The sequence below is a fragment of the Pholis gunnellus genome (genome assembly GCF_910591455.1).
Source record: "Pholis gunnellus genome assembly, chromosome: 1".
Taxonomy (NCBI): domain Eukaryota; kingdom Metazoa; phylum Chordata; class Actinopteri; order Perciformes; family Pholidae; genus Pholis; species Pholis gunnellus.
The window spans coordinates 309,360-322,675 of NC_136528.1; the positions used below are offsets into that span (position 1 = coordinate 309,360).

General features: G+C 46.1%; 2 protein-coding genes across 2 annotated transcripts; one reads left to right on the forward strand and one right to left on the reverse strand.

Moving 5' to 3' along the window:
* Positions 1–305: 305 nt before the first annotated feature.
* Positions 306–2,868, reverse strand: cebpa (CCAAT enhancer binding protein alpha). The gene has a single exon (XM_079163936.1). The coding sequence runs from the start codon at positions 2,749–2,751 to the stop codon at positions 1,828–1,830; it is 924 nt and encodes a 307-aa protein (XP_079020062.1). The 5' UTR covers positions 2,752–2,868; the 3' UTR covers positions 306–1,827.
* Positions 2,869–5,170: 2,302 nt separating this feature from the next.
* Positions 5,171–9,286, forward strand: cebpg (CCAAT enhancer binding protein gamma). The gene is made up of 2 exons (XM_079164119.1): positions 5,171–5,310; positions 7,644–9,286. Exon 2 carries the CDS (start codon positions 7,738–7,740, stop codon positions 8,260–8,262), a length of 525 nt encoding a protein of 174 aa, XP_079020245.1. The 5' UTR covers positions 5,171–5,310; positions 7,644–7,737; the 3' UTR covers positions 8,263–9,286.
* The last annotated feature ends 4,030 nt before the right edge of the window (positions 9,287–13,316 follow it).

Below are 13,316 nucleotides of genomic sequence, written 5' to 3' on the forward strand. Positions count from 1 at the left end.
TAATATAAATAATATATCTATATATCTATAGATATAGATAATAGTCAAACAGATTTAAATGTGTCTAGTTGTAATCAGCTGTTATTGATTTTACTGACGGTGACGTTTAGAGTTATGAGTAAATATGAAATGATTGTGACGGTTCTTTCATAATAAAGTGAGTAACGATGAGTCTGTGTGAGCGCCTCCTACTGGCTGCAGATCAATATGAATATATTTATAATGTAATATATAGAATATGAAATATGAATTTATGTTCAGAGTGAAAACTAGAATCAACAAAAGAATCCAACAACACAGCAGAATGTGATAAAACAAGCTCTTTATTATAATAATTCAGATTTTTGGTATTTTATCTACATATGCATATATTCATGTATATGTAGACGCACTTTACAATTCAGACAAAACTTTGAAACAAACAAACAAACAAAGAGCTTCCTCTTTCCTCTCCGACACCACAGCAGGAGGTCAACGGTCACCTCAGATCAGAAGGCACCGTGTGTGTGTGTGTGTGTGTGTGTGTGTGTGTGTGTGTGTGTGTGTGTGTGTGTGCGAGGAGCAGACTCATGTTGCATAGAAACCTGTTCACTCTGTTTTATAACAGATGGTCTGGTGTCACTGCAGGAGACACTGAACCTCCACATAGAGCTGCAGGTCTACAGCTGCAGGTCTACAGCTGCAGGTCTACAGCTGCTGGTCTAGCTGCAGGTCTACAGCTGCTGGTCTAGCTGCAGGTCTACAGCTGCAGGCCTAGCTGCAGGTCTACAGCTGCAGGTCTACAGCTGCAGGTCTACAGCTGCAGGTCTACAGCTGCAGGTCTAGCTGCAGGTCTACAGCTGCAGGTCTAGCTGCAGGTCTACAGCTGCAGGTCCAGAGCGGTCTGGTTTTCAGAGGACACGACAGAGAGACAGACTCTGTTCCAGTTTTTATGAGTTTGTTTTTGTCACTTTGGCGTTCTCAGATATTATTATTATTATTATTATTATTATTATTATTATTATCGTTCATACAAACACAAAACATCAACTTTTAGAGAACAAAGAGAGGAAAGACACCTTGTTACTGAGATGAAGAAGCATCATCATCATCATCACTGTTTCTGTTCAAGCATGACAAACCTTTGAAGTGAGACAGACCTCCAGGTCTCTGGTCTGACGGACCTGGATGAGGGTCTGGAGGTCTGGACTCCTCCCGTCCCCCTTTAGCTGCTCTGATATGTGAGTGTGTGGAGGACAAGGCACATAAAACAAGCGCTCCTCTGAGGAGCTGCAGGGACCAGCTTATTGGCTTTAGAGAAGGCACAGAGAGAGAGACAGGGAGAGAGAGAGAGAGAGAGAGAGAGAGACAGGGAGAGAGAGAGAGACAGGTAGAGAGAGAGACAGGGAGAGAGAGAGAGACAGGGAGAGAGAGAGAGAGAGAGAGAGAGAGAGAGAGAGAGAGAGAGAGACAGGGAGAGAGAGAGACAGAGAGAGAGAGAGAGAGAGAGAGAGAGAGACAGGGAGAGAGAGAGACAGGGAGAGACAGAGAGTCTTATGTCCTCAGTCTGGACCAGTGGGGGGACCAGAGGGACCAGAGGGACCAGAGGGACCAGATGAAGCGTCTCGTGTCTTTGTGTCTCAAAGTTTCTGTTTTATATAAAAAGTGTTTTTTCTCTTTAGTTCCAGAATCAAAGTGTTTCTCTGGAGAGTTGTTCGTGTTTTTCAGTGAACACCAGCTGCCTCAGTCTGTCTCACGCATGAAGACACGTAGAACCGTTAGCGAGTGTAAATCCAGCAGAGTCCCGGTCCGGTCCGGTCCGGTCCGGTCCCTGTCCCCGGTAGTCCCTCAGCTGCCCATGGGTTTGAAGGACCCGTCCGGCAGCTGTCTGAAGATGCCCCGTAACGTGTCCAGCTCGCGGGTCAGGTGCTCCACCCGCCGCCTCAGTCTGTCGTTGTCGGTGCTGAGCTCCACCACCTTGTGCTGCGTCTCCATGTTGCGGATCTTCGCCTTGTCGCGGCTCTTGCGCACGGCCACGTTGTTGCGCTCGCGCCTCAGTCGGTACTCCGGACTGCCTTTGTCCACGTTCTTCTTGGACTTGCCTCCACCAACTCCTCGGTGCTGATCTAGCAGCTTCAGGCCGCCCTGCTGCTGGTGCTGGTGGTGGTTGTGATGGTGGTGCTGGTGCGGACTGGGCACCGGAGTCGGTGGAGGAGTCGGGTGTCCCGGCTGGAGGTGCATGGTGGTCTGCGCGCAGTGCGCGATCTGGTACTGGAGGTGCGGCTGCTGCTGCTGGGAATGCTGGGAGTACTGCTGGGAGTGCGGGTGCGGGTGGTGGTAGGTGGGAGGCAGACCCGGGTTCACGTCCTCGTCGTCCCGCGGCTCCTGCTTGATGGCCACCGGTCGAATGCGCTGCGGGTTGTGCTCGTAGAGCGGCTCCAGCTTGGACTCCATGTAGTTGGACATGTAGTGCTGCTGGGGACCCGGACCCGGACCGCACGGCACCGACTCGTACTCTCCGTTCATGATCTTGAGCTTGTCCTGCCGGGAGCTGCTGTGGTGGAACAGGTCCGCCAGGAAGTCGTCGTTGAAAGCCGCCGGGTCGATGTAGGCGCTCAGGTCGATGGAGGTCTCGCTGTCTCCGATCTCACCGCCCTGCAGGTCCGACGGGTCTCTGTAGCCGGAGGAGGGCTGCTGGACGTGGGTCATCGGGGGTCGAGGCGCGGCCTCGTACAGGTTCGAGAGCTCCATGGAGAACCTAAAGCCGGGCATGCATGGAGACGAGCTCCGAGAATCCAGTTTGGACAAAATATGCACCGAAGTCCGGGGAGAAAAGAACAGCTTCTATACCTCTGATCCGGGGCAGAGAGGACCGGGTTCTAAGGGAGTCCTGCTGCTCAGTGAACGGTGAGCTGTCACAGTACGTTTATATAGGAGAGCAGGAGGGAGGGGCACACACACACACACACTAACACACACACACACACACACACACACACACTAAAACACACACACACTAACACTAACACACACACACACACACACTAAAACACACACACACTAACACTAACACACACACACACACACACACACACACACACACTAAAACACACACACACTAACACTAACACACACACACACACTAAAACACACACACACTAACACTAACACACACACACACACACTAAAACACACACACACACTAAAACACACATACACATGTACTAAAACACACACACACACACTAACACACACACACACACACACTAAAACACACACTAACACTAACACACACACACTAACACTAACACATGTACACATGTACTAAAACACAAACACACACACTAAATCACACACATGCACTAAAACACACACACACACACACTAAAACACACACACACACACTAAAACACACACACACACACACACTAAAACACACACACACACACACACACTAAAACACACGCGCACACACACACACTAAAACACACACACACACTAAAACACACACACACACACTAAAACACACACACACACACACACACACTAAAACACACACACACACACACACACTAAAACACACGCGCACACACACACACTAAAACACACGCGCACACACACACACTAAAACACACGCGCACACACACACACTAAAACACACGCGCACACACACACACTAAAACACACGCGCACACACACACACTAAAACACACGCGCACACACACACGGGCGTTTTATAGAATTATTTCCACTGAACTGTTTTTTCTGTATTCTGACAAAACTAAAGCAGATCCACTAAAGTCCCACAGAGACCTTGAAGGAGCCGGACCCGGTCTACTGGTCTCTGTGAGTCTTAAATGCTCATGAATTATGGATTATGAGGCTCAGGATTCATTGTTTGTTAAAGTGACGGATTAGAGAACGAGTCTGGTGACGAGGGAGCGGCTCACATCAGCGAGAGGAGGATCATTAACACGTTAGTAACACGATAATAACACGTTATTAGCACGTTATTACGTTTATGATCCAGATGTTTTGAATGTGTGATGATGTGTGGAGACATTATAATATATATATTATTTTAAGAATAAACTGAATGATAAATAAAGAGTTTATGTATTTATTGTTTCTTTTCTTATGATGTGAAACATATATCAACATATCTCTGAATGTTCCGGATGAATAATTCATAAAAACTCTTTATTTTCGCTCTACATGATTTATGTGAGTTTATTGGATCTGATGTGAGCCGGATCTCAGAGAGAGACCAGGGCTCCGTGCGGGGCTAAAGAGTTCATGTCACGGCTCTGGAGGCTGCGGAGGAACCAGTGCGCCCTCTGTCGACTGAAGACTCAAGACCTGATCCAGACTCAGACCTGATCCCGTTCTGTGGATCTGCCCTTTATTTACTTTCCTTCTTCTTCTTCTTTGGTCCCACATCTCTTCCTGTCCTGGTGTCCGTCTCTGCTCACCTTCTGGTCCTGATATTAGGTCTGATCCAGCAGCATGAGACTCAGACCTTCTGGTACCTAGTTACTTAGACAGTGTAGTACTCAGACAGTGTAGTACTCAGATAGTGTAGTACTTAGACAGTATAGTACTCAGAAAGTGTATTAGGCCTACTTAGACAGTGTGAAGTGTGAAAGTGAAACTTTTCATTAATGTCATCATCATGACGTCATCAAACAGAAACAGAAATGAATGTGGTATCTTTATATCTTTAATATTGTCTCTTAAACATCACGATAAAGATTCACCGTCCTGTTTAGAAATATAACTAAATAGCTATATCATTGTTGTGACGTTTCTGTGACGTCAGTGTCTATTTTGTCTCCTCACCTGTTACATCATCACAAGGTGTATTTATTTAAGTATTATATATTATTTTAAGGTGTACACAAGCATGACATAGTACACGTTATTATACCATTAACAGATAGTAGTAGTACTATAAATATAGTGTGTATAACTACATTAAATGTCGTCATTCACACATGAATTCATATCTTTATGAACTATTTGACAAACCTCACGTTACAGAAAAACACACTCGCTCCTTATTGGAGGAATCACACGTCATTCACAGAGCGCATTGCATCACTCTCTCGTCATTGGCCAACCGTGCGCTTCGCCTCCGCCCACCTGGCCTCTGATTGGCTGAGCCCGCATATGACCGTACATGGTAATAGAGATTTCGCAATCGCTGTCCTCCTCGTCCATGTTGTTCCAAACAAAAACAGATAGACACGGAACAAACTCCCCGTTTCTACGGTTTCTACGGTGACGTTCTTTACTTTTAACGGATGGTCGAGTCCTGAAGGTTCCGTGAAGGTAAACCGGTGTTTTTTAACTCGCAGCGCTAACGGCTAGCTTAGCTTTAGAGGCTCGTTAGCACCTGAAGCTAACTAAGCTAACTGGCTAGTGAGCGTCAAAGTGAAAACGTAGTTTTGTTATGTGTTTAAAGTCACATTTAGACCCGTTTTATCGGCTCTATTTATCGATTGGACCGTAAGGTTGATTAAGAGGACAGTAAAGCTGCTTACACTCACATAAAAGTTGTAGAAAAGTGCTCTAAAATTCATAAAATCAAGCGTGTCGTCGGTGTTTTAGTGATGTGTGTGGTGTTTCATGAGTTTAATCCGATATTATTTAAAGTATCTGAAAAGATGAGCTTCTTCTTCTTCTCCTCGTATGACTCCGGAGTTCCCCTGTCTCTCTCTCTACCTGTGTCTCTCTCTCTCTCCCTGTCTGTCTCTCTCTCTCTCTCGATGATGCAACATCAGGCAACAACCTCTGCTCGTTTGTTTCCACCCGGAGCTCTTTCCCCTGCGCACCACCCAGCTGACTTTGGCTGCATGGCAACGCGTCGACCAATCAAAATGAGCGCTGCTAATTGACCGAATAATAAAGGCCACAGTAGAGCATGTTTTCATATCGAATACAGCCGCAGAATGAAGCTGTTTACTGGCCAATGAGGACAGTCGGACGGCCATGACGTCAGTCTTTACAAGGAACATGATGATGATGATGGGGGGGGGGGGGGTGATGATCGATGGAATCAGGTCAGCTGAGACTCTGCAGGATGAATGTAGATGTAAAGACAGAGGTTTCACTTCACCGTGAAGGAAGATGGAGGGAAATACTGAATAAGGGAACGTTTAGTGGAGAATAAGGGAACATTTAGTAGAACATAAGGGAACATTTAGTGGAGAATAAGGGAACATTTAGTGGACAATAAGGGAACATTTAGTAGAGAATAAGGGAACATTTAGTGGAGAATAAGGGAACATTTAGTAGAGAATAAGGGAACATTTAGTGGACAATAAGGGAACATTTAGTAGAGAATAAGGGAACATTTAGTGGAGAATAAGGGAACATTTAGTAGAGAATAAGGGAACATTTAGTGGAGAATAAGGGAACATTTAGTAGAGAATAAGGGAACATTTAGTGGAGAATAAGGGAACATTTAGTGGAGAATAAGGGAACATTTAGTAGAGAATAAGGGAACATTTAGTGGAGAATAAGGGAACATTTAGTGGAGAATAAGGGAACATTTAGTGGAGAATAAGGGAACATTTAGTGGAGAATAAGGGAACATTTAGTAGAGAATAAGGGAACATTTAGTGGAGAATAAGGGAACATTTAGTGGAGAATAAGGGAACATTTAGTAGAGAATAAGGGAACATTTAGTGGAGAATAAGGGAACATTTAGTAGAGAATAAGGGAACATTTAGTGGAGAATAAGGGAACGTTTAGTGGAGAATAAGGGAACATTTAGTGGAGAATAAGGGAACATTTAGTAGAGAATAAGGGAACATTTAGTAGAGAATAAGGGAACATTTAGTGGAGAATAAGGGAACATTTAGTAGAGAATAAGGGAACATTTAGTAGAGAATAAGAGAACATTTGGTGGAGAATAAGGGAACATTTAGTGGAGAATAAGGGAACATTTAGTAGAGAATAAGAGAACATTTGGTGGAGAATAAGGGAACATTTAGTAGAGAATAAGAGAACATTTAGTAGAGAATAAGAGAACATTTGGTGGAGAATAAGGGAACATTTAGTAGAGAATAAGGGAACATTTAGTGGACAATAAGAGAACATTTGGTGGAGAATAAGGGAACATTTAGTAGAGAATAAGGGAACATTTAGTAGAGAATAAGAGAACATTTGGTGGAGAATAAGGGAACATTTAGTAGAGAATAAGGGAACATTTAGTAGAGAATAAGGGAACATTTAGTAGAGAATAAGAGAACATTTGGTGGAGAATAAGGGAACATTTAGTGGAGAATAAGGGAACATTTAGTAGAGAATAAGAGAACATTTGGTGGAGAATAAGGGAACATTTAGTAGAGAATAAGGGAACATTTAGTGGACAATAAGAGAACATTTGGTGGAGAATAAGGGAACATTTAGTAGAGAATAAGAGAACATTTGGTGGAGAATAAGGGAACATTTAGTAGAGAATAAGAGAACATTTAGTAGAGAATAAGGGAACATTTAGTAGAGAATAAGGGAACATTTAGTAGAGAATAAGAGAACATTTGGTGGAGAATAACGGAATGTTTTCCACTGTTATCACAAGTTATAGAAGTTGTTCTTCTATACATGTGAAATAATCGGCGTCCTGATAACTAATGTATTGATTTGTTGTTGTCCTCTAGGCTCCATCGAGTTGAAGAATCTTCTGCTTCCTGTTTTCCTCCCGTACACCTGAGGAGAACTCAGAGATCAGCACCTGAAGGCAACACATCCCAGATGAGCCGGCCGTCACAGGCGAAACTCACCACAACCGAGCACAACAACAACAACAATAACAACAACAACAACAACAACAATAACGGCGTGAGCGTCATCCAGAGTCGGACCACCACCACCGCGTCTGTAGCTGGCCTCCAGCAGGTCCCCAAGCTCCTCCCCTCGGCCGTGGGCGCTCTTAAGGCCCCGCCCCCAAGCAGCGAGATGAAGAAACCCTCGGCGGAGAAGGACAGCGACGAGTACCGGCAGCGCCGCGAGCGCAACAACCTGGCGGTGAAGAAGAGCCGCATGCGCAGCAAGCAGAAAGCGATGGACACGCAGCAGCGCGTCAACGAGCTGAAGGAGGAGAACGAGCGGCTGGAGGCCAAAATCAAACTTCTGAGCAAAGAGCTGAGCGTGCTCAAAGACCTGTTCCTGGAGCACGCGCACAACCTGGCCGACAACGTGCAGCCGCCCGCCGGCAACGGCAACGGGGGCTCGAGCCCCGCCCACAACGCCAACGACACCTCCGCCAACGGGCAGTGAGGGGGGGGGAGGAGGGGGCGGAGCCACAGGGGACATTGTGATGACGCTGCTGCTTTTTTTCTGTCACATCTTCACTTTTGTTCATTTAATCTTCTCTTCTGGCGAAATGTTTCCCACAATCCTCCTGGGTCATGTAAACGTTTTTTAGATTTATTTTTTATTTTCTGACATATCGTACAAATCTATTAATATAATTTATTGATTTCAGTCTTTGGACTTTGATGTGAGACAGAAAGCTGAACTCTAATCCAGCAGACTGAAGGAACCAGAACTCTTTGTGCTCACAGTCTGGACTCCTTCTATACGCTGTTCCTCTGTTCTAACGTCTAGAACCACTTTATCTCAACGGTCCGTATTTATACAGAGAAACACAATCTACCCACACTGACCGACCAGCAGTCACATGATCTCCACCAACAGCAGTCACATGATCTCCACCAACACGTCTGAGGTCATCAACGTGCTGCTGAGACGTGAAACATCACAGATTCACTTTACTGATTAGAGGAAATATGAATAACAAAGAGAACACGTTTGAACGTTTTTATTCTGTGTGTGTGTGTGTGTGTGTGTGTGTGTGTGTGTGTGTGTGTGTGTGTGCGTGTGTGTGTGTGTGTGTGTGCGTGTGTGCGCGCGCGTGCGTGCGCGCGGCGGACACCTCGCAGCTTTAGTTAAACCCAGCACGTCACAGAGGGGGCGGGGCTTATATGCTGCTGCAGAGCCGCTCAACGTTTAAACGTCCAAACAACATTCCAGCGTTCAGCCGACGTCTGAACATCAGCGACAGAACGTTTCTGCCGTCAGGTCATCAGCTGCTCGTGTGTCGGAGCGCTGTGGGGACGCGGTCGGCCTCCGTGTTTCTACTTTTGTACTCGTGGTGTTTTCTACTGGTGTCCAGCAGCATGCGTCCTGGTCTGCATGCGTCTGTTCTTCTGTGTGCCGGGCAGCATCTCTTTGTGCTCGCTCAGCGTTTTCTATCGCAGGAATCTGAGTAACGTGCATCAAATTAAAACTCAGCAGAAAAGTTCAAACCAGTGTTTGTTTTTATTCTACTTCTTCAGTCAAACAGAATGTTTTTATCTACTCCTCCTGTGAGTCAGCGTTTACCCACAATTCATAGCGACGTGAGGTTGAACGCGAGTAGAGGACGCACGGAGACGTCAGCACGAGTTCACTGTTATTACATGTTCTATTACATGTTTATTCATCAAATACTTAATTTTATTATTGAAGCAAAAAGTACAACATAAATAAAGTGTTGGATGTGTGATTCAGATCTTCCCATGATCCACTGCTCCAGGTAGTGTCTCGGATTAAAACAGGTGTCCTTGAAGGCATCACGCGTCTCTTCACCTTTAATGGACTCAGTGAGAAGACGGTCGCCCTGGTAACAGCTAAACAACCAATCAAAGGTCAGCTCTGTGTGTGTGTGTGTGTGTGTGTGACTGTGTGCGACTGACTGTGTGTGTGTGACTGACTGTGTGCGACTGACTGTGTGTGTGTGTGTGTGCGACTGACTGTGTGCGACTGACTGTGTGTGTGTGTGTGTGCGACTGACTGACTGTGTGTGTGTGTGTGTGCGACTGACTGTGTGCGACTGACTGTGTGTGTGTGTGTGCGACTGACTGACTGTGTGTGTGTGTGTGAGACTGACTGACTGTGTGTGTGTGTGTGTGTGACTGACTGACTGTGTGTGTGTGTGTGTGTGACTGTGTGCGACTGACTGTGTGTGTGTGTGTGTGTGTGACTGACTGTGTGCGACTGACTGTGTGTGTGTGTGTGTGCGACTGACTGTGTGCGACTGACTGACTGTGTGTGTGTGTGTGAGACTGACTGACTGTGTGTGTGTGTGTGTGTGACTGACTGACTGTGTGTGTGTGAGACTGACTGACTGACTGTGTGTGTGTGTGTGTGTGTGTGTGTGTGCGACTGACTGTGTGTGTGTGTGTGAGACTGACTGACTGTGTGTGTGTGCGACTGACTGACTGTGTGTGTGTGAGACTGACTGACTGACTGTGTGTGTGTGTGACTGACTGACTGACTGTGTGTGTGTGAGACTGACTGACTGACTGTGTGTGTGTGTGACTGACTGACTGTGTGTGTGTGTGTGTCTGACTGACTGACTGTGTGTGTGTGTGTGTGTCTGACTGACTGACTGTGTGTGTGTGTGTGTGTCTGACTGACTGACTGTGTGTGTGTGTGTGTGTCTGACTGACTGACTGTGTGTGTGTGTGTGTGTCTGACTGACTGACTGTGTGTGTGTGTGTGTGTGTGTCTCACATGAAAACGTTTAACATCTTCAAACATTAAAATGAGTGATGGCTCGTCGTCCGTCGCCAAAACCCGTTAGTTTAAAATCACCTCCTCAGAGAATCTGGCAGAGAACGTTTCTCCTCAGAAACATCTGGAACACATGTTCTCCTCCTCCTCCTCCTCTTCTTCTACTGCCTCTTAGAGCGCAGAGACAAACACACTCACATCTCTATACTAGTGAGGACACTCCTTCACATGACCTGAAAACGTAAACAAGATGATGTAACCATCAAGTTACAAATCTATTAATAGAAATTAACGTGGTGTTGAATAACACGGGAGTGCGTGTGTGTGTGTGTGTGCGTGTGCGTGTGACAGACAGCTTGTCAAATAGAGGAGGAAGAAGAGGCCGAAGGTGAAGCTGTTTCTTCCTCAGATATCTGTTGGTGATCAGAGTGATTGACAGGTTGGTGCTTCACCTGTCAGGAGAAACTGTGGAGCAGAAATAAGTCCTCCTGAGTTCCTGCTTCATGGAGGACCTGCTTCATGGAGGACCTGCTTCATGGAGGACCTGCTTCATGGAGGACCTGCTTCATGGAGGACCTGCTTCATGGAGGACCTGCTTCATGGAGGACCTGCTTCATTGAGGACCTGCTTCATGGAGGACCTGCTTCATGGAGGACCTGCTTCATGGAGGACGTGCTTCATTGAGGACCTGCTTCATGGAGGACCTGCTTCATGGAGGACCTGCTTCATTGAGGACCTGCTTCATGGAGGACCTGCTTCATGGAGGACCTGCTTCATGGAGGACCTGCTTCATTGAGGACCTGCTTCATGGAGGACCTGCTTCATGGAGGACCTGCTTCATGGAGGACCTGCTTCATTGAGGACCTGCTTCATTGAGGACCTGCTTCATGGAGGACCTGCTTCATTGAGGACCTGCTTCATGGAGGACCTGCTTCATGGAGGACGTGCTTCATGGAGGACCTGCTTCATTGAGGACCTGCTTCATGGAGGACCTGCTTCATGGAGGACGTGCTTCATGGAGGACCTGCTTCATTGAGGACCTGCTTCATGGAGGACCTGCTTCATGGAGGACCTGCTTCATGGAGGACCTGCTTCATGGAGGACCTGCTTCATGGAGGACCTGCTTCATGGAGGACCTGCTTCATGGAGGACGTGCTTCATGGAGGACCTGCTTCATTGAGGACTGGATGACGTTACTTTGGCAGCTTCACTGATTTATTCCACGTTTCACAACTCATAAACAAGATAAACGTTGATCTGAATGTCAATGAGCTCAGATGATGGGAATGTTCTCTTTGTGAGCAGATCTGGAGACACTTCATGTCCTCTTACCTCCCCGACCTCATCCTGAGGTCAAGAGACGGTGTCCACCAACACCTCTCAGATTCTTTTACTCTGTTTTGAGGTTGTTTTGCGTCTCTTTGTCGTTGTTTTTCATTCGATCAGCATTCTGACGACGTAGAAACCAACGAAGAGTTCAGTGAAGGTGGAGACCAACTGATCCATCACACTACAGAATCAAACCTCATGTTTCTGCTCTCTGTCAGAGCTGTTTCTCATTGCTGCTCCACTCAGCTGGAGACCATAAATCCTTCAGCTGAGTGTGTGTGTGTGTGTGTGTGTGTGTGTGTGTGTGTGTGTGTGTGTGTGTGTGTGTGTGTGTGTGTGTGTGTGTGTGTGTGTGTGTGTGTGTGTGTGTGTGTGTGTGTGTGTGTGTGTGTGTGTGTAATGAGACATCAGACTTTAACCCCATGAGTCCACTATCCAATCGTGCACATTTTCTTTTTCCAAGTTAATATTTTCTAAAGTCGACATCGTGTCTCAGAGTCTGAATCGGATCATGTTCTTGGTTTTAAAGATCTTCTTCTTCTCCTTCGGTGCGGTTCCCTCCGGTTCCCTCCGGTCCGTCTCTCTGTGAATCTGATTTATTACCTTCATAAAGTGAGCGCATCCAATCCAGCTTCCTTCCTCCCCCGTCCCCCCGGGAGCTGGATTAGCTAATCGGAGCTGAAGCTGTGGAAATGAGGATCGGCCTCGTGTGAGGGTTCAGCCTGAGACTGTGTTCCTGGTGCAGGACCACCACCGTGTGATTAAAGGGTCTGATGAGGATCACATCAACTACTACATGTAAAAAGACTTTGTTTAAGGGTTCAAACCCGACCAGGTGTCTGTTACCAGGAAGTAATGGACTTTGAGGAGGCAACTAATCAGAATCCTGTATTCACCCAGATCACTATATTATATTATATATATTTATATATTATATATATTTATATATTTATATATGAAGCTACAGCAAGCAGCTGGTTAGCTTAGCTTAACATAAACACTCAACATCAAAATACAAAAGACAATAGACTTTTTTAAAGGAAATTCAAACATTCAGATCAGAGATCAGAGTCCTGGAGTCTGACCAGCAGGACTTTAAGGTCCCTGAACGCCTCACCATGAGGCTCTTTGACGTGTGCAGCGTGAGAATAACGAGAAAATGCTTTTCCTGCAGAAAATGCGTTGGAATGCTGAAAGCTGAACTCAATCGCAAAAAAATTGCTGAAAATACAGAAATGTGAGACCACCTGTCTGAAGAACGCTGAAAACACTTCTGTCAACTTCACTAATTAGCTCAATCAGGAACAGCTGTGTGCCTGCAGGCTTTACATCGAGATAAAACTGTGAAACACCTCTCAAACAAATCCTGAAAACCCCCAGAACCGTAGCTCCTATTGCTCCAACATTATAACTGGAGAGGAAGGACGAGTTGATGAACAGATCCT

Bases quoted from the DNA above. Each gene is read 5' to 3' on its own strand.
- cebpa (XM_079163936.1), bottom strand. From the start codon at position 2,751: ATGCCCGGCTTTAGGTTCTCCATGGAGCTCTCGAACCTGTACGAGGCC.
- cebpg (XM_079164119.1), top strand. From the start codon at position 7,738: ATGAGCCGGCCGTCACAGGCGAAACTCACCACAACCGAGCACAACAAC.